Raw genomic sequence first — 21378 nt, 5'->3', positions numbered from 1 at the left:
TTTTCTACAAATGAGAAGGATACTGGTAAAGAAAAGTAGACTCTATTTTCTTGCATTTCTGACCATTGGGAAAATCAAAGCTGCTATATTTGCTACACTTGACAGGATCATTAATGAAATAAAACAAAAGAGCTGAACTGCCACTTAAAAATAAAATGCACAGTCGTTATCATATTTAGGAGCTATGCAGGAACTATTAAGATGTGCTGGAGGGAGATAGTGAATCTGATTCACAAGATACTAATTTTTCCAATATTAGACTCTTTACCACAACTCATTATTGAAATCTATTTTCTTTTTCTCTGAAGCCAAAGCAGCAAGAGAGCCCCTAGAGCTAGGAAAGTAGGAGGAACTTTGAGAAATGGATTTGAGCCCCACACTGGAAGGGTTCTCTGAATGAGAAAGACTTGAGGAGAAAAATCCTGGGATTTGCAGTGCCTCAGTGAGGCCCATATGATTCTCCACCCTCAAGATGTTTTTTACAAAAAGAATCTTATGCTAGTTTCATAAGCCTGAACATGAAAGCCATGTCTTAGCATTTCTGCAGTAAAGATATCTATTGGACTTTCAGAATCAATATTCTCATACTTTTTGACAATTATGAGAATATGATTCACCTCACATCTCTTCACATCCCACAAGACTAGTGTTTCATGAAACACATGGTGGAAAACATGGCTCTACACTGAAAATACTAGGCTTTTCTGTGTCTGCAAAGAGCCACAGGAACTGAAGAAAAGCTTGTGCTGGGGCTGTGCAACATTAGAATTACAACTTCTCTCACACACTGAGAATAGTCTGAAGTTAAGCCTGCGTATAACAAAACATTAGTTTAAGAAGGTGAGATACAACTCTAAACCTAGCTACTCCAGAGGCTGAGGCAGGAGGATAGCAAGTTTGAAGCCAGTCTGGACAACTTGGTGGGAACTGGTTTCAAAATAAAATTTACAAAAAAGTGCTGTCTTGGGTTCAATCTCAAGTATGCAATGAGAGAGGAAAGGAGGAAGGAAGAGAAAGAAAAAGGGAAAAAAAAAAGAAAGAAAGAGATGAATCCACCTATCACCTGGCGTTATTCTCTTTGGGTTGACCATCATGAGAGGCATAATGACATTTCTGCATAGCAGTCAATATAGCAACTAGTAAGTGAAACATGGCTCGTCTGAATTGAGAAGTCCCCTAAACATAAAGCACACACCAGATTTTGGAGACAGTACGGAAGATGTAAAATATCTCAATAATTTTATGTTGAGTACATGTTAAATGATAATAAATTTGAGCTGGCGCCGTGGCCCACATCTATAATCCCAGCAGCTCAGGAGACTGAGTCAGTAGGATCTTGAGTTAAAAGCCAGCCTCATCAATGGCAAGGAGCTAAGCAACTCAGTGAGACCCTGTCTCTAAATCAAATACAAAATAGGGCTGGGGATGTGGCTCAGCGGTTGAGTGCTCCTGAGTTCAATCCCCGGTTCCAAAAGACAAAAAACTATAACATATTTGATGAGTTAAAGATGTAATATTGACATTGATTTCACCTGTTTCTTTTCACTTTTTAAAATATGGCCAATAGGTAACTGGGTAGCATTATACTCTAAGGTTCTTCAAAAAGAGGCAATTGAGAAATTTCAAACCATTGCAACTCAAAACAACATTTCAGTTAGAGATTATTAGGGGTCCCTTATCTGGAGACTCTTCTTAAAATCCTTCTTTATAGATGGGGAAGGTGTTCAGAGCCAAGTTCAGATAGATCTTTATAGATGGGGAAGGTGGAGAAGGTGATCAGAGCCAAGTTCAGGTAGATCTCAGCCTGAGATCTCTGTATTTCACCCCAGTTGGTGGGATAGGAGAAACTGCAGACAGAACTTCTAAAAACCAAGAAGCATTTCAACTGCTTCTATCTGAACAAAAAGAAAACGGCACTTGGAGAATACAAATTCAAAACCTAAAGGCATCCTGGAGTGTGTCTTGGGTTGGGGAGCAAGGAGAATTTCAGAAGATGCCCTCTTCACTCTATGCCACACCACACACTCATCCTGCCCTCAGCAAGCCTAACCAAGATAGTCAAGATAATGGGAGTCTCAAGGACAAGGGCCAGAAATCATTAGCAAGAGGCCAAGGAGCCAGGAAGGCATGGTTTCTGCCAGGGCTGCTGCTCCTTCAGCCTGTTCGGCCCCACAGCTGGAGCAGTGAGGCTGGATGCGCTGCCAGTCCACCCGTTCAGGGCTGCAGGAGAAGCTGCTTCCCGGCACCTTCTGTCCTTTAATCAGAAGAATGTAACGCTGTTTCTGGGAAAGCCCACCCCGCCCACTCGCCTGGGGAAGGCGACGGCAATCACTTTCAGATGGCAGCAGTCACTGCAAGCCACATCTGCAGTCCCCCGCAGGAGTCCTAATGAGGACCTCATCCTTGTCTCTCTAGATTCAGAATACAGAGTTCTGTCTGGAGCTCCTTCTGAAGTTCACAGCTTGTTAAAATAGACCTCAGGCTCCGCAGGGCTTGCAGCCAGCAACATGCATCACAGGACAGCCCACATATCTGATGTGCTTCAAGCACTCTCCCGACTACGGGGAGATTCTGTTCACAAACCACTCTCAGGCTCCAGGGAGCACCTCCGATGTGCCAGCTCCTCTCTAGGAGCTGAAAACAGGAGCCCACTACAGTCATGAAATCCTTGTGCTCCAGGACTTAGATTGCAGAGGCGCCAGGAGTTTCACCCAACCCAGAATTCTTGGAGGAGGTAGTGCTAGGGCTGAGTTTTGAGGGGGTGGACAGGTATGGAAAGTGTGGTGATGTGGAGGGGAGTAGCAGAAGTCACTCTCGAGAACAGAATTAGAATGGAGTTGTGAAGCAATGTGATAGTACTGACTGTATAAATGCAGTACAAGACACCACCTCTATTCCCATCGGAGCTTGCCATCTTAGCAGACAGAAAATAAGATGGTTACATGAGACAGCAGCACCTCAGGGCAGACCAAGGTGCTGAGGTGCACAGGTTCAGCTGTAGATTGTTGTAGAGGAGGATACTGTGTAATTAACATATGCTATTCCATTATTCACAAGTGACCATCAGTGTCATTGCCCATTTCCTGAAACAATAATCTTACTGTTACTCACTGTAGGCTGGGTGCTAAAAAAAAAAAAAAAAAAAAAAATCTTCAACTAATGATGGAAACTGCCAGTCTCCCGGAAAGCTTTTTGGTTCTCAGCCTGTACTTTGGACATGAACTCAATGACTGTAGATACCTAGGCTCCCTGGGGATAAGCAAAAAACAGCTTCACTTTTCTTTCTAATTTCCCCCATTTCTGTGAGAAGAGCAGCTCCTTAACCATATCTCAGGCCCATTTCATAGATTTACAGGTATAACCACTGAGACACGTCCCCAGCCCTTTTTATTTTGAGACAGGGTCTCCCTAGGTTGCTCAGGGCCTTGCTAAATTGTTGAGGCTGGCTTTGAACTTTTGATCCCCCTGCCTCAGTCTCCTGAGCTGCTGGAATTACAGGTGTGCACCACCGTGCCCGGCTTGTTGCTTATTTTTAACCTTTAATATATCAACACAAGGGTTTTGTTTTGTTTTGTTTTGTACTGGGGATTGCACCCAGGGACACTCTATCACTGAGCCATATCCCCTCCCCTTTTCATTGAGAGACTATATATAAATGTACACCAAGTTGCAAGTTGCTATCACTAAGTTGCACAAGCTGGCCTTGAACTTGAGATCCTCCTTTCTCAGCCCAAGTCACTGAGATTACAGGCATGAGCCACTGTATTTGTCTTTAAAGCTCTTTTTCCCACTCTCCCCTCCCCTAGGCTGGATGTACTGGCTTTAGTGACTTGTGGACTGGCTCTTCTATGGACCAGTTCCTGGGGTGTGGGGAACAGAGGAGGGAGGAGAGGCAGAACTCTCCTTCCCTGATAGGGGACCCTACAGGCCCTCTCTGGCTCCTCACCAGGGTCCTTCTGCTTCACATGGAAAGCTGGTAGCCCCCCCCCCCCAGAGTTAAGGAACTCACACTCAACAGCTAACCTAGCTCTTTGTGACCTTTTAAGGACTGAGTTGTATCCTCTCAAAAGTACTTAGTTCTATAATCCCGAGTACCTCAAACTGTGACTCAACTTGGATGAAGGGTCTTGAAAATTGAAATGAGGCCTTTAAATTAAAATAAGTCTGTTAGAGTGAACCCTAATCCAATCTGATTGTTGTTAAAAGAGGAGATAAGGACACAGATGACATGGCCAAGGGGTGACCATGTGAGAACATAGTGAGGAGGGGGCTATCTGCAAGCCAAGGAAAGAGGCCATGGAAGAAACCAAGTCTGCTACACCCTGATCCTGGACTTCCTGGAACTGTGGAAAAACATCTATTGCAAACCATCCATCAGTGTGAACTTGTTATGGCAGCCCTGACTAGTACATGGTCCCTTGCCAGATGAGGCCAGGTCTCCCAGCCCACCCTGAGCTGGACACTCACACTGCATTCATGTCACATGTGCCTTTCTGCTCTCTGATCTCAATTTCTTCCATGTCCGTGGGCTCATGAAAAATCTTTCTGTTTTTTTCTGAAGAATTGAAAAACCCAAAAGGGAGCAGTTTCCATTATCATTTAATTCATTCTCCATTTAGCTTTTCCCCCAACAAAGGGCTAATTGCGTTTTATTAGCCAAGTAGGTGCACAGCTAAGGGATGACATCACACACACACACACACACACATATATATTTAATAATTGACTCCAAGTTTCCATAATGACTCTTTTGGGAATTCCTTTTACCACTATTGGGAGAGAGAAAAACATATCTTCTTCTGCCCCCATGACAGCCAGGGGATGAAGGTAATTTGCAACAACCCTTCTCAGAACTGAGAATGTAGGATGCAGGGACTTCTAGTTTCACCCATGGACCTTATTTCTAGGTGGTTTGATTCTATCCTGCTGCACACACTCACTCTGGAGAGAACACCTGAGTTTTCCGGTTTGGTGCTTGGTCAGTGAGTTCCTCTACTCTACTCATTGAGTAAGCAAATCCATGATGAGAAACCCTGAGAAAATAATTATTTTAATAATTTAAGTAATTTTCTTGAGATTTGCAGAACTGAGAAACATCTCATGACCAGGCGATTAAGATGTGTGTCATCTGGCTACAAACCTCGCCTCTTTGAAGGTGCCCACCAGTCTGTGATCACCTCTGTCCTACACAAACCACCCCAAATCAACCTCCTAGCAAGAGGGCCCTTCAGAACAAGATGGTCCTTCATCTTCCCGTCAGCTAACTTATTGTAATGAAGTTCTTTCTCTACGTCTGCCTGGCCTCTTAACTAGTCGGCTTCTGTCATGCAGCAGTGGGCAGACCAAGCCTGTGCGTGGTGACAATATTAATACAGTAATGCCTCTCGTGATGAAAAGATGGGTCCCAATAGCACAGTTATTTAAAAACCAACTAACCATGCTTCATTACCAGACCCGAAAATAACATAGGAGGCCAAAGAGATATTGGTGGTGGGGCAGGGAAGCCCCCTCTGCCCTGTAGAAAAGGAGCACAGTCCACCTTCCCAGTCAAGGACAAGGGCTCCCTGCCTCTTTTGGCCCAAGTGAAGACAACCCGGATTCTCTCAGGGTAAAACCCTGACCTCAGGAAAGCCTCCACACCCCCACACAACTGGGCCATTCAAACCCATGAGCGAGCTTCTTTGCCCACCCAGGCCCAGGGCTTGCTGCCCTCTTCCCTTCAAGGTGATGCCTCTGTGAAACCCCCCGGAAAGACCCGAACAACACCCTGCTCTTAGTTTCTGAAAAACCCCTCTAGATTTACCCCACCTCACCTGCTCTTAGTTAACTTCCAATCACCCTTCCCCATGCCTAGCTCCATAAAAATCCCCAAACTCTGTCCCCGGTAGGTCAGATTTCTTTACTCTTGACTTCCTTGTGAATTAACTCTTTAGCAGAATTTATTGTTTCAGGTGATGGGAATACTCTGTGGGGTGGAGGGTGCAAAAGGACTTGGATTGCTAACATTAGCACCCAAGACTCTAAACTCTCTGAGCCCCCCACCCACTACTCAGAAAGAGTGGGTTGAATTGTGTCCCTGCTACCCCAAGATCCTAACTCCAGGTACTTCAGAATGTGACCTTATTTGGAAAAAGGGGTTTTACAGATCAATAATTTAGTTGAGGTCATGTTGAAATAAGTGGGCCTCTAATCTAATAATGACTAATGTCCTTATAAATAAGGGAAACTTGGACACAGACTCATAGGAAGACCACCATGAGAAGATGAAGGCAGATATAAGGGTTGTACAGAAGCCAAGGAATGCCAAAGATTGTCAGAAAACCATTGGAAGCTAGGAGAGGGGCCTGGAATAAACCCACCCTCAGAGCCCTCCAGAGGGAACCAACCCTGCCTTCCCCTTGGACTAAGAAAATATGTTCATGTTGTTGAACCTCGGTTGGTGGTACTTTGATAAGGCAGCCCTAGAAAACTAATGTAAGCCTTAGATTAGGAGTAAAGAGTGGGTTTCAACTTAAGTTTCCATCTTACAGAACTCATTGAGTTCTGTGGGCACTGCTCTGAGTTCCACATGTACAGTAGTAAATAGGACCCATAAGGACTCTATCATCAAGTTGCTTGCAGACTAGCATATATACTGCAGATAAGCAATGGAGATAGACACATGTCAGAACCTGATGGAGACACACAAGTAATATGATAGAGTGGGGAAGTGCAGGGTTTCTTTCCACTGGGTGGACAGAGAAGGTCCTCTTTGGAGGTGATATTTGAACTAAATTCGGAATCACAAGATAAAGAAGGATCTGGGGAAAGAATGTTCCAGACAGAGCAAGTAGCTGGGCAAGAGTCAGGAAAGGGCTTGGAATATCTGAGGAGCAGAATGAGGACAAAGAGTAAGTGGAAGAGTTCAAGGAGAACAGAGAGACTGGGACAGACCATGCAGGAGTTGGAGACAAGGAAGGAGTTTAGATTCTCTTCTAGGTGTGATGAAGATCCACTGGAAGTTTTATATAGGTGAGAGACCTGACCTGATTTGTAGTTTTAAAAAGACTACAGTTTAGTTGTTAGACTATCAGAGGCAAGAGGACAACCAGAGCCCAGTGAGGAGGTACAGGTAAGAGAGGCTGTAGGTTAACCACCTGAACTATATCTTCACCTTCACATGGTTTTCCTGTGTGTATGTGGGGGGGGGGATCCAAATTTTCATTTTTTATAAGGACACTAATCAAATTGGATTATGGGGCCAACCTAATGACCTCATTTTAACTTCCCTACCTCTATAAATACCCTATTTTCAAATGAGACTACATTCTGAGTTACTGGGGGTTAGAACTTCAATATACCTTTTATAGAGGGGACATAATTCAACCCCAACAAAGCTAAAAAAAGATGGGAGATTCTATATTGATGAGAATGATCACATTGAGAGAAATAAATAACTATGCCGAGAGGAAAGAAAACTGCAGGATCAAAGTCCATGTGAAGGTGAAAGGAAGGAATGAAGAAGATAAGTATAGAGCTGTCCTGTAGTGAGAACAGAGAAAGTTCAGCCCTTCAGATGAGGAGAGAGGAAAAAAGAAATCCATCCAGGTATGGGTAGATTTCATTTACCCCTCTATTCATTTATTCAGCAAATGGTGATCCTGCTACATGCCAGGTATTGTTCAAGGTTGCAAGGACTCATAATGGATAAACCAGATAAAAATCCTCTACCCTTTTGGAGTTCCCATTAGAGCAAAGACTGACTGGAAATAAACAAGTAAAATGCAGATAGTAGATTAAGTAGTGATAAGTGCTAAGGAGAAGAATACTAAGAAAATAAGGACTAAGACTAACAGCATCAGGAATATAAAATATTGAGTAAGTTGAAATTTTGGGGGTAGCCAGGTAAGGTAGAGACTGAGAAAAGACCTGAAGGAAAAAAAGAAATTAGCGATGGGTATGTTTTAAGGGGAAATGTTCCAGATAGAGGAAACAGCAAGTGCAAGGGAAGGTTTAAAAAACCCACAGCTAACATCTTACTTAGTGGTGAAAGATGGAAAGTTCCCCTACCCTCCAAGTTCAGGAACAAAGCCTGAACTTGGTGCCACCTATTTGACATTGTAACTGAAGTTCTAGACAGTGAATAAAGGCATATAAAGCATAAAATTGGAGAGGAAGAAATTAAAGAGTCCTTATTCACAGACAACATGATTTTTCAACATTAAAAAAAAAAAAATCCCAAAGAGCCAGGTATGGTGGTGCACGCCTATAATCCCAGCCACTCGGGAGACTGAGGCAGCAAGAGGATTGCAAGTTCAAAGCCAGCCTCAGCAAAAGTGAGGTGCTAAGCAATTCAGTGAGACTCTATATCTAAATAAAATACAAAATAGGGCTGAGGATATGACTCAAGGGAAATTCCAAATGCCGAATTCTCAATGGTTAAGTACCTCTAAATTCAATCCCTGTTACAAAACAAACAAACAAACAAAATAAAACCCAAAGAATCTACAAAAATGAAAACAAAAAATAAAATAAGCTTTTCCTAGAGCAAATAAGTGAACTTAGCAAGGTTGTGGAAAATAAGGTCAACACACAGAAATCAATTACATTTTTATATACCAGCAACGAACAATAGAAAATATTTTTTTAAGGGGGATATTGGGGATTAGACGCAGGGACACTTGACCGCTGAGCCACATCCCCAGCACTATTTTGTATTTTTTATTTAGAGACAGGGTCTCACTGAGTTGCTTTACACCTCGCTGATGCTGAGGCTGGCTTTGAATCCGTGATCCTCCTGCCTCAGCCTCCCAAGCTGCTAGGATTATAGGCCTACACCACCATGTCCAGCAAAAATAAAATTTAAAAATAAATGTATGCTACTTCTGAAAATTGGGATACTTAGATATGAATCTAAGGAGACATGAATTTTTATATGCAAATACAAAATGCTGATTAAAGAAATCAAAGAAGAGCCAAATAAATAAATATACCATGTTTATGACTTGGAAGACTCAACATGGCAATGATGTCAATTCTTCCCAAATTGATCTATATATTCCATGTAATTTTAGTCAAATTTAAGCAGAACTTTTTGTAGATATCTAATAGATAAGCTGAATTTAAAATTTACATGGAAGGGCAAAGCAACTGGAATAACCCAAACAATTTTGAAAAAGAATAAAGGGAGAGGAATCATTCTACTTGATTATAAGACCTACTATAAAACTAAAATAGCCAAGGAAGTGTAGTTTTGGTGAAGAGACAGATACATAGATAATGAAACATATAATAATCACATATAATAATTACTTTTTTTCATAAAGGTACAAATCCAATGCAATAGTTGTTTCAACAAATGGTTTTGGAATAACTAGACATGGAGAAAGAAGTGACCCTCCACCTTATATTTTATACTAAAATTAACTCAAACTGGGCCTTATATATAAATCTAGAATGTAAAAAAAATTGTTGAGCATCTATTCACATGCAACTATACACACAGAGGCCTGTGTTTACCCTGGCTCTCATTAGGTGGTCTTTAACACCCCTGCTCAAATGTTCCTGTCTCATCCTGAAGCTGTTCTGTTCAGAGGCCCACCTGACTGCCTACAGCCTGCCATTTCCTTCCCATCTTGCTTCCTCCTCACACCCTCCCTCTGCTTTGGGAATCCCTTCCTTAGTGTCCTCTCCACTCCATCCTCCCCCTCCCCCTCCCTTCTAGTGCTTAGATCCTGGCTTAGAATGCTGCATTACTCCAGAATGCCCAACTGTCTTTACTCTCCTACTTAAAAGGAAACAAAAAATTCCTCAAGAAGGCTTTCTTCATTACAAGAAGCCTTTTTCCCCATGTTTGTCCATCACATTTCCTTGACTACCTTCTATTTTTACTTGCATAAACCTAGTGTTTATATTGACCCACTATCAGTTTATATACTTATTCAGAATTTATATTTTTTTGTTATCCTTTATGCATTTTTGGATTTGGCAATATTTGTCTCTGAACATTCTGGATAGGACATTCTTCTATGCTCCTATAAAACACCTATGCATAGCACCATATCTCAGCAAATTAATTATCTGTTGAGTGAGATACACTCTTACACAAAAGAAGCAGGATTCATATGGAGAGAAACTCACTCTCCAAGGATCCCTGATGGTATTGAGTTATCTGAGTCTCCATTTCAGGAAGAGCTGGGTACTTTCCATGTCTGTAGCCCTAAACTTTGTCACTTGGATTCATGTCATCTACCAGACCCTTCTGCTACATTGCCAGTACACTGGAACAACCATAAAGAGAAAATGGGAACTCTCAGAGATAATTACCAAAAGATACCCTCTTGAGGGCTTAATGCCCTTAAGGAACATTAATCAGGAATGGGGTCACTGACATCAAGGACTTCAGCAGAGATGGTGTTAAAGTGCTTTAAAGATATTATAAGATACAGTGTCATCTTGTCACCCCTACCCTAAATAAGAAGGGGAGACAATGGAAGTCAAGAGAGACATTACTATTGATTTTCACTGCAAATCAAATTCCAAGGGAAAAACCTGAGAGTCCTTGGACACAAGGCAACAGAGGTAAAACTCAACTCTAGATTCAAAGTGAAACCAGACTTGGAAGTTCAGAGAACATTCCCTCTGGTGCTACTTATATGTATTCCTTCTAGTTTCTCCCAAGTTCCTAACTCCTTTATCCTGCCCATCCTCCGCCCCCACCAAACTACTATTTGGAAGTCAGAATTCATGATTCAAAGACAGAGATGAATTTTCCAAGTTCTTTTTGAAACTTCTTCTCCTCCCTCACCTGAGCATTTTGAATATTACTTTAGCTTACTAGGAGCAAGTAGAACATTCTTCAAACAGGAAAATATGCCATAAAACCTTGGTGTTACATCTTTCCTGTTAGTGTTTTTCTGCCTACATCATTTCAGATTGAAAAGTCACAGCTGCAGGGTTAGATGGTAGTGATGGTGCCATATTGAATTTTCATTCATAAAATCTCCTGAAAATTGTTGCTCAATAGGAAGGATTGCAAAGAAAACTTCATCAATCGGAAATGGCTCATCTCTGCAGGCACAAGCATAGTTGGACTGGCATGGGAGGGGAAGAAAGAGAGCATCCATATCGAATAGCTGTCCCCATTTACCCAGTTGTCACCAAGAGCCTTGGAATGAGAGTGCTCTTCAGGCTCTGGCATGTCTACCACCAGATGTAGCTTGTACCAGCAGAAGGGGCCACTGGGAGGGAGCTGCAAGAACCTGTAAACCTGGGCCTCATGATGCCACTTCACATCTTCAATCTCTGCAGTATTTCAGTATCTAGAATGTAGAGCATAAGCAGGAAAGAGTGGGCAGGAAATAGGAAAAGCCACACAGATTATTCTCCCTGGTTTTCTATTATGCTTACTGCTATAGTTTGGATCTGGAATGTTCCCCAAAGACTCATGTGTTAAAGGATTGGTCCCCGGCTTGGCACTACTCAGAGATGATAAAACCTTTAAGAGTTGGAGCCTGTTGGAGCTCTTCAGGGCACTGGGGGGTTGGCCTCACAGTGAGAACCCTGATCTCTTCCTCTTTCTCTCACTTTCAATGGTTTTGCTCAGCCACACACTCCTGTTGTGATATGCTGCCACAGGCCCAAAGCAACAAGGCCAACTGCTCATAGACTGAAACCTCTAAAACTATGAGACAAACCTTTTCTCCTTGTAAGTTGATGATCTCAGGTAGTTGTGATAGTAAAGGAAAGCTAACTAACAAAATTGCACATGGCATACAAGTTGTTGTCTCAATCTTGATAAAAAATTAAACCAAGCCTCAATACTTTTTTATATCTACTAATGAAAGGAGTGTTTCCCACCCAGCAGCCCAGGCAGGATGCTAACTTGAAGAGGCAGAGATGTCAATCCAGTGTTCTCTGAGGCCTCTGCTTAAAAGTAAAGGACAGCAGTAGTCTAGCTATTAGGAGATCTCAACTGGAAAATTTTGATAAAGAAATTAAAGTTATTGTTTATATTTTAAGGGGCCTTCCTTTCATTTTGTGGGAAAACACCCATAATGTTGTGAAATAGAATGCACATACAAAAGAGTATGCAAAGCATAAATATACCGTATAATAACTATTATAATGCAAATGTCCTTGAAAACACTGTTGAGATCAGGAGCCAGAGCATCAGAGCATTGTCAACATCCCTTACGAGTCTTTTTAACAGATATCTCTCCTCTCAACATTGAGAAATCCAGTACTGTCCTCTTTTTATGTTTGGGGATAGTAGTCCCCAAAGCTTCCCAACTTTGATATTTTCCTTCTCCAAAGGGGCTTTTAAAGTTAACTCCCCATAATATCTATGCTCACTGAACTAGTACTCAATTTACTTCTTTTTGGTCCTGGGGATTGGATCCAGGGTGCTTAACCACAGAGCTACATCCTGAATCCTTTTTGTTTTAAGATAGGGTCTTGCTAAATTGCTGAAACTGCTCTCAGACTTTTGATCCTTCTGCCTCAGCCTCCAGAGTTGCTGGATGACAGGCATGAGCCACCATACCTGGCCCAGTTTACTTTTAATAATACAATTCAGATTCTGAAGCAGGATGATAAAATAAAAATGACCAAAAGTTGGTTTCTCATACATGGACAATGTTAGCATATTTCTTTTCAAAACACTAGGATGTGTGGGATCTTGTTTCCAGCAGCAATGTACAACTACTTTCCCCTTCATAAGGGGCAGGCATATGCCTGAAACAGATACCTGCAATTTTAGCAAAAACAGGACAACCTATTTTGGTCTAGTGAGTTTTTCCCACCTTCAAAGTCTGTAATATAATAAAACCAAAAAACTTAAATGTAAAAGAGTAACGTGCTAGCATTCAATAGAGGGTGCACAATCACTTTGGAACTCAGATGTAAGGGCAACTATTTCATAAGGTGATAACTTAGGGTCCGATTCTAGGCAGAAAGTGAAGGTAAAAGAAAGTTTTATACGCTTTATGGCACAGTGATATTATCTCTGAAGCCCCCTTTGTTGAACAAAAAGTGCCTTGTCACCAAAAGTTGTTCAGTGTTTAGTTGAATGCATTTTGACAATTCCAGAAAAGGAACACAGAATCATGCTTATTAGGTTTGATGTTCATATGTGGCTTCCTAATTATGCTCAAAGTATGGAGAAAATCAAACTTAGGATTTCAAAAGAAATTATTATGCATAATATGCAAGTCAGGAATACCAAGACCTTGAAAGAATATCACGTTTGTTTCCAGTCTTTTTTTTTTTTCTTTCTTTCTTTCTATTTTTGTTTCATCCAGGTGATGAGGAAAGCAGATTCAAGGCAAGATTCAGAAAATGCTACAAGCTCTTTGGGAGAAAGGAAAAGGAAAAAAAAAAAAAAAAAAAGAAAAGCAATAATTGAGGCTGTCTCTTTGTTCCTTCGCCTCCCGACATTTAAAGGATTCCAGGCAAGAGCAGGAGGCTCGCTGCGGAGCCTTACTTTCTGAATAGCGCCCCCTAGCGTCCAGGGCTGCGAACTTGTTTTCATTTTTCCAAACGTTTAAGAAATCAGAAATTCCAAAGTTGTGAACAGATTTGACAAGTCGTTACTCACATTTGAGAGTCATTGGGATAGATTTTGTTTCAGAGTATATGTCCCCTATTAATACTGGCCATGTCCTTGATTCTACAGAGAAATCGCCTTAGGAGGAAGCTACACCACTGTGTCTAGCCAGCCCTGCACACACCTGCCCTGAGCTCCCAGGAGCCTACAATAAATTAAATCCTGGCTGTACTCAAGGAGGCTCTGCAGAGGACGCTGGAGAACAGCTTTCTGAGGGTCGCCCTGCTACTAGTTTTGATTATAGGAGAATGTCTGAAGAAAAAGCCTGATTTCAACTTTCCTCCCAAGTTAAGATGGAGAAGATAAAGCAAACTTTGTAGACTACTGCAGCATTTCTTTTTTCCTCCTTAGCCAGGCTTTTCCTTCCCAGACCTGGCAGAGACTCTCTTTCAGCATATAAACGTCCCAAGCTAGACACAGTGCCAACAGTTTTAAGAGAGACATGGAAAGAAGAGGAAATGATGAGCAATGATTAAGAGGTCTCTCCCTCCCTTTCTTAAAGGCATATCCTCAGCTATTTCCATAGCCTCATAAACATAAAGCCCTTGAGAATAGAGCTGTGAGAAGATTGTTGGCTGCCCAGCCAAAGGCAGCAAACCCCAGGTAAATCAAATTGATCCAGCAAATTGATCCAGTTAGAATCCATTTGGCAAAACAGCAAAGACCTGGGAGTCCCTGTCTTTGGCCCTGATTTCCTGCTTCTTGGCATGAGGGCTGACTGAGCAACTAAACAGAAGTTGACTGTCAGTCAGCAAGGCTGTGTACTTTCCAGTTGATTAGGAGAAGGGTGGAATGGGGTTGATAACTGGGCTACAAGTTGGACTGTGTAACCCTGAGGATCCAATGATCAGTGATTTTGATATAACATACTCCCTTCACCTAGAATCACTCATGAACTGCAATCATCTTCCCAATAATTCTAGGTCAACAGAGACTATCCTAGAGACTTAACATGAGTGAATGGTAATATATGGCTTTATGATTTGAAGACTAAAAAGAAGCAAGACTCACTTGCCATGTGCAAGACCCTGGGTTCAATGTTCAGCACTGAAAACACACAAACAAGAAAAGATAGGCAGAGAAAATGAGAAGTCTAAAAGTTGATGTTATGGAAGAGAGAGAGAGAGAGAGAGAGAGAGAGAGAGAGAGAGAACATGTATTCTTTTGCTATATGGTTAAATTATGGAAGAAAAAAATCAATGTTCTTTTCTTGAATTTCAATAAACCCTGTTTGAAGAGGTTCAGTGTTAGTTGTGTAGACATGGCAGTGTTTGAACACTAACTAGAAAATGCCGTCTGGGCTTGTGTAAGGACTGGGGCTGTCAGGGAGTGTCAGGTACCTGTTTTGGTCAAAGGGATGGAGAAGAGTTGCTGAAGAAGCTTGTTTTCTGACGTTCTCAGGACTATAACCACATCAGCAGGGAGGGTGTCTCTGTTTTTCTCAAGAACCCCAGAAGCATCATATAGTACCTGCAACACCAACAGCAAATGGGAAGTTAGCCGAGGTCACTGTCCATCTCTGGAGACATGGATGAGCTGTCTGGTCAGTCCTTATTGACCTCTGTATAGAAACTCTTGTTGACACAGTCAGGCTTTTAAATCCTAAGCACCAGATAAAGGGGGAAAGTTGTAATTTTGATAGGTCAATTTATCTTAGCTTCTTGCCCAGTGTCTTTGAAGACCAAAGACAAGTCCTATCAAAGATATATCACATCAGAATAAAAATGAAAATATATTGGTCACTGTGCAAAGCATCCATCCTAGGAGGTGAACCCTATTGTTATCTGCATTCTACTGGTAAGCAAGCAGAGAGTGAAGTAGCTGGATAACATGAGTAAGGGACGGGCATCGAACCCAGGCAGGCCAGGGTGCAGCTCAGTGGGAGAGCACTTGCTTGGCATGTGTGAGGCCTTGGGTTCAACCCCTTGTACCACACACACAGAAACAAAAAAACTAGGGCCGTTTGTCTCCATGCTCACAACCACCACACTCACCAACTCCCAAGGCACTCACAGGAGTCGTCACTCAAGGACACTGAGCAGTTCTTGGGTCTCAGAGGAAAGGGGATCCAGGCCAGAGAAATTTTAAGGAATATTCCAGAGCATCCCTAGTCTATGAATGAGCTTTGAATGGTAACTGAATTCAGCAAAGGACACAGAGCCCAGAGAGAAAAGGATCCTAGAAAGGAAAGGAGGAAAAAGGGGGAAGGAGAGTGGGAAAATGGAAAAGGTGGATAAAAAGAAGAGGTGACAGGAAGAGGACAGGAACAGGAGGCAGAGATGATGAGGAGGAGGATCTGGGTCGACTGGCATCTCAGACTCAGAGGACATTAATATGCAGTCAGACATCAGTGTGGAGGTAAATGAAGTACTCAAGGGCAAAGACTGGACCACAATTTCTAACAGAGTTCCAAAGAAGACAGCATAAAAAGACCATGTAGAGAAAAGCACAGTCCTCTCTCCTAGCATTAGAATTGCCTTTTGGTCGATATCCAATCAGGAAAATTAGTTTCAGTGTCATGATATGAATATGAAAGATAATTTTGATTCATTTTATATCAACTAAATAATCCCAAATGCCTTTGATTGAACTCCTACCCATTTTCTGGATCCAGGGCCTCAACGAAGCCCACAGGAACCAATTAGCCATAATTCAGTTGGCTCCTTTGGAAGTAACATGAGCAATGAGTTGTTGGCTACGTGACTGGAGAATTTCCTGAATCAGTCACTGATCTGTTTCGGGAACTTGACATTGAGACTCAGGCATAATATATGAGAAATGGAAACTTCAGTTAATGTTGTAAAAGCTTAACATCTGGATGATGAAGTGAAATATTTCCCCTTTCATCTGGACCTTTTTTGGTGGCCTGTAGACATATGTTTAAAGTGCTAAAAATTGAGCCCCACTGTGATATTAACCCTCCTGCGCTACCTACGCATCTCCAAATGACTTTAGAATGTGAACATTCACTACAAAACACTGTGAAATCTGTAATGTGTTTGCTCTCTGGAGAGCTGTCAGTCCTAGGCCAGCCTTCAGGTGAGAAGCAGATGGCAGCTCTGTGGGTCACCCCAGCGAGAAACTGCTTCTATGCCAAGAGGCAACTTTCTGTTAGTGGCACCACTGGGAGAGTCTGAGAATGACAATTTGGGGTTCAAGAATTAAAAGGAGGATGAAATCTGCAAGCAATTTCAGCAGTGGCACTGACAGGGTAACATGGGCACTTACCTTCCGTGACACTCAGGTATAGACTCACCTTTCCAGCGTAATGCCAAATGCCAAAGCACAGCGCCGCTCCTTTGGGCCTCCAGAAATACTTGCATCGTAAATTATTTTCGAATTTATCTGCATGGATTTTCATGTAGAAAAATCACAATATGAACTATTTGTTCTTTCAAACAAAAACATGTTCCCCAAGCCACGAGAGACCCAGAATAATGCCTTTCAGACAAGCCCAATATTACCACTGTATATACAAGACTGGAGAAGGATCACCCACATGATGGGCATTTCCTGCCTTGCCCTTGCTTATTTGATTAGTGTTGTGTTTAGTGTCAGGCTGTGCCCTAAGACGGCATGTTTTCCTGCAGTCCCTAAGAGCTCTGGCATGCATGCTGAGGACACCCCAGGCCTGCCAACCCTGAAGATAGCCCACGGAAGGCAGGTAGCCTTGGTTTAAACTCATCTTGGCAAATTATGACAGTATTATGGAAAAAAAGAAAACCACTGAGGTGACAATTTCAACCCCTAGAAGTGAATCTCTCCCATAAATCAATTTTCCATCTGGGGAAAAGGCTTGAACTTCCTGTTCCTCCCTCACAAGCACCTTTGCATTGTGTGGTTGCAGCTGGAAGCCTGCTCTGTGGGAGGAAGCGTGTTCAGGACCAAAGGCACACAGGCACTGGGGGCCTGGGGCCCCAGGCATCTCACCATCTAGTGAGGAGTGAAGCTCATGTAAAACCAAAGATTCCAGAAGAAGGAAGAGGTCAAAAGAAAAAGGCTGTTACTCTGCACTAAAAAATGACAAAATCATGGAATTTGCAGGGAAATGGATGGCACTAGAGCAGATTATGCTAAGTGAAGCTAGCCAATCCCTAAAAAACAAATGCCAAATGTCATCTTTGATATAAGGAGAGCAACTAAGAACAGAATAGGGAGGAAGAGCATGAGAAGAAGATTACCATTAAACAGGGTCGAGAGAGGGGGAGGGAAAGAGAGAGGGAAGGGAAATTGCATGGTAAAGGAAGGAGACCCTCATTGTTATACAAAATTACGTATAAGAGGAAGTGAGGGGAAAGGGGAAAAAAAACAAGAGAGAGAAATGAATTACAGTAGATGGGGTAGGGAGAGAAGATGGGAGGGGAGGGGAGGGGGGATAGTAGAGGATACGAAGGGCAGCAGAACACATCAGACACTAGTATGGCAGTATGTAAAAAAGTGGATGTGGAACCGATGTGAATCTGCAATATGTATACGGGGTAAAAATGGAAGTTCATAATCTGCTTGAATCAAATCTATGAAATATGATATGTCAAGAGCTTTGTAATGTTTTGAACAACTAATAATAAAAAAATAAAAAAAATTAAAGTGATTATCCTTTGTAGTTAACAAAAAGAAAGAAAGAAAGAAAGAAAGAAAGAAAGAAAGAAAGAAAGAAAGAAAGAAAGAAAGAAAGAAAGAAAAAGGCTGAAAGAATAGAGGGTCTTAGCTGCCAGGAAGAAGTGCCCCCATCTTCAACCTGTAGGCACAGAAGCTTAAGGAACGGGGGCTTTAGAAATGAGACAGGTTGTCTGGCAGGAGGGGAAAGTGTGAGTCTGGAAGAAGCTTCTGTGCTACCTGGGAACGGAGGTGGATCGTGGATCAAGTAAAGATATGAGATGGGGGTACAAAAAGGAAGGGGAGCAAGTGAGGGCAAGGGTAATAGCATTTGTGTTGGTGGGAAATAGGAAGGCAGGAGGGTATAGGGATGGTGATGGGTTTCCTTTAAGATACAAATTCTACCAGGACATCACAATTCAATTAAAAATGGAGTTTATACTTTAACAACCCACCAGGTAGCCAAAATACATAGGGTATACTCATTAAAACACATCCACAAATTTGTTGATCGATTGTATATCTTCTTCTGTGAAGTGTCTGTTCAGTTCCTTAGCCCATTTATTGATTGGATTGTTTGGGTTTTTTGGTGTCAAGTTTTTTGAGTTCTTTATATTTCTTATATGTCCTAGAGATTAATGCTTTATCGGAGGTGCATGTGGTAAAGATTTTCTCCCAATCTGTAGGCTCTCTCCTCCTTTTATTAATTGTTACTTTTGCTGAGAAGAAGCTCTTTAATTTGAATCCATCCCATTTATTAATTCTTGATTTTACTTCTTACACTTTAGGAATCTTGTTAAGGAAGTCAGATCCTAGGTCTATGTGGTGAAGATTTGGGCCTATTTTTTTTTTCTATTAGGCACAGGGTCTCTGTTCTAGTGCCTAAGTCTTTGATCCACTTTGAGTTGATTTTTGTGCAGGGTGTGAGAGATAGAGGTTTAATTTCATTTTGCTACATACGGATCCCCAGTTTTCCCAGCACCATTTGTTGAATAGGCTATCTCTTCTCCAGTGAATGTTTTTGGCACCTTTGTCTAGTATGACATACCATATTTATGTGGGTTTGTCTCTGTGTCCTCTATTCTGTACCCATTGGTCCACAAGTCTATTTTGGTGCCAATGCCATGTCATTTTTGGTACTATATCTCTGTAATAGAGTTTAAGGTCTATATTGTGATGTCTCCTGTTTCACTCTTCTTGCTAAGAATTGCTTTAGCTATTCTGGGTCTCTTATTTTTCCAAATAAATTTCATGATTGCTTTTTCTATTTCTATGAAGAATGTCATTGGTAGTATGGCCATTTTGACAGTATTAATTCTGCCTATCCAGGAGCATGGGAGATCTTTCCATTTTCTGAGGTTTTCTTCAATTTCTTTCTTTAGTGTTCTGTAGTTTTCATTGTAGAGGTCTTTCACCTCTTTTGTTAGATTGGTTCCCAAGTATTTTATTTTTTTAAGCTATTATGAATGGAATAGTTTTCCTAATTTCTCTTTCAGTGGATTCTTCACTGATATATAGGAATGTGTTTGATTTATGGGTGTTGATTTTATATTCTGCTACTTTGCTGAATTCATTTATTAGTTCTAGAAGTTTTCTGGTGGAATTTTTTGGATCTTCTAGATATAGAATCATGTCTCAGCAAATAGTGATAGTTTGAGATCCTCTTCACCTGTTTGTATCCCTAGAATTTCTTTCTTTTGTCTAATTGCTCTGGCTAGAGTTTCAAGGATGATGTTGAATAGAAGTGGTGAAAGAGGGCATCCTTGTCTTGTTCCAGTTTTTAGCGGGAATGCTTTCAATTTTTCTCCATTTAGAATGATACTGGCCTTGGGTTTAGGATATATACCTTTAGAATGGCAATCATCAAGAATATAGGCAACAATGAATGTTGGTGAGGATGTGATGGAAAAGGTACACTCATACATTGCTGTTGGGACTGCAAATTGGTGTAACCACTATGGAAAGCACTATGGAGATTCCTCAGAAAATTGGAAATGGAACCACCATTTGACCCAGCTATCCCACTGCTTGGTTTATACCCAAAGGAATTAAAATCAGCATACTATAGTAATGCAGCCACATCAATGTTTGTAGCAGCTCAATTCACAATAGCTAGACTATGGAATCAACCTAGGAGTCCCTCAATAGATGAATGGATAAAGAAAATGTGGATATATATATATTCAATGGAATATTACTCGACTTTAAAAAAGAGTAAAATTATGGCATTTGCCAGTCAATGGTTGGAGTTGGAGAATATCATGCTAATAATATTAAGCCAATATTATTTTGTGGGATTGGCTTATTATAATAATAATAAGCCAATCCCACAAAACCAAAGGTCAAATATGTGGATGCTAATTCACAATAAGGTGGTTGGGCAGTAGAAAAGAATAGTGTTACCTTAGATTAGGTACAGGGAAGTGATGGGAGGGAAGAGGAGGGGATGTGGGGATAGGAAAGATAGTAGAATGAAACAGATATTATTACTGTGTATATGTGTGTGTGTGTGTGTGTGTGACTGCGTGACCAATATGATTCTGCAACATGTACACTCAGAAAAATGAGAAATTATATCCCATCTATGTATGATTTATCAAAGTGCATAAATGCATTCTACTGTCATGTATAACTAATTAAAGCAAATTTTAAAAAAATTAAAAACCCACATTCACTTGATGACATGAAACCAATTTCTGTTAGAAGTAGATGTGCCCATTTTTTTTTCCAAAAGATACCTACCAACCAGGGTCTGGTCCCTTGCTTGGGGAAACCGACTCTCCTCATCTAAAAGTGCAAGCAGGCCCAGGGGCTTCTGGAGGAACATGTCCAGGAGTGGGCGATTGTCCTCATACTCCACAGGCATGGCATCAATGCCCTCGTTCTTGTACTCCATCTGGAAGGAAGCGGACTGTGAATCTCTCTAGCCAGAAACTGGCCTCAATACCACCAGGATACTTTGGCCTGGACTTTCCAGGTTTGGCAAACTTGAATGCATATGGAAAACAGGATGTGTTGGATGTGTGCAGTAAAGGAATCTTCTGCATACCGGCCTGTTGCAGCTGTGCGTTTACATGTGGCTTATAGGTGGCCTGTAGCAGGCAGCTCAAGCCAGCAAAAGTTGTCTCCCAAACATAGACTTGGGGGCTCCTAATTTAGATACTTATGCACAAAGTAAAACTGGAAAAAAAAATATT

At 41.5% G+C, this 21378-nt stretch overlaps 1 protein-coding gene across 2 annotated transcripts in view; it reads right to left on the bottom strand.

The window, feature by feature from the left end:
- The window catches only part of Myo3b (myosin IIIB), a 430473-nt gene that overhangs the window by 216967 nt on the left and 192128 nt on the right, over positions 1-21378 (bottom strand). For both annotated transcript variants that reach the window (XM_046447494.2, XM_046447495.2), the window contains exons 20-22: positions 20924-21077; positions 16842-16930; positions 14926-15055 (exon numbers count right to left, since the gene is read on the bottom strand). In XM_046447494.2, coding sequence (XP_046303450.1) covers positions 14926-15055; positions 16842-16930; positions 20924-21077 — 373 coding nt within the window. The remainder of the gene's footprint in view (positions 1-14925; positions 15056-16841; positions 16931-20923; positions 21078-21378) is intronic.

This window comes from Marmota monax, unplaced genomic scaffold (genome assembly GCF_021218885.2).
Source record: "Marmota monax isolate L192 unplaced genomic scaffold, Marmota_monax_Labrador192_F-V1.1 WCK01_AAM20220418_F8-fsc00007, whole genome shotgun sequence".
NCBI classification, from domain to species: Eukaryota; Metazoa; Chordata; class Mammalia; order Rodentia; family Sciuridae; genus Marmota; species Marmota monax.
The sequence above is the reverse complement of the archived record's forward strand: the minus strand, read 5'-3'. Positions and strand labels throughout refer to the sequence as shown.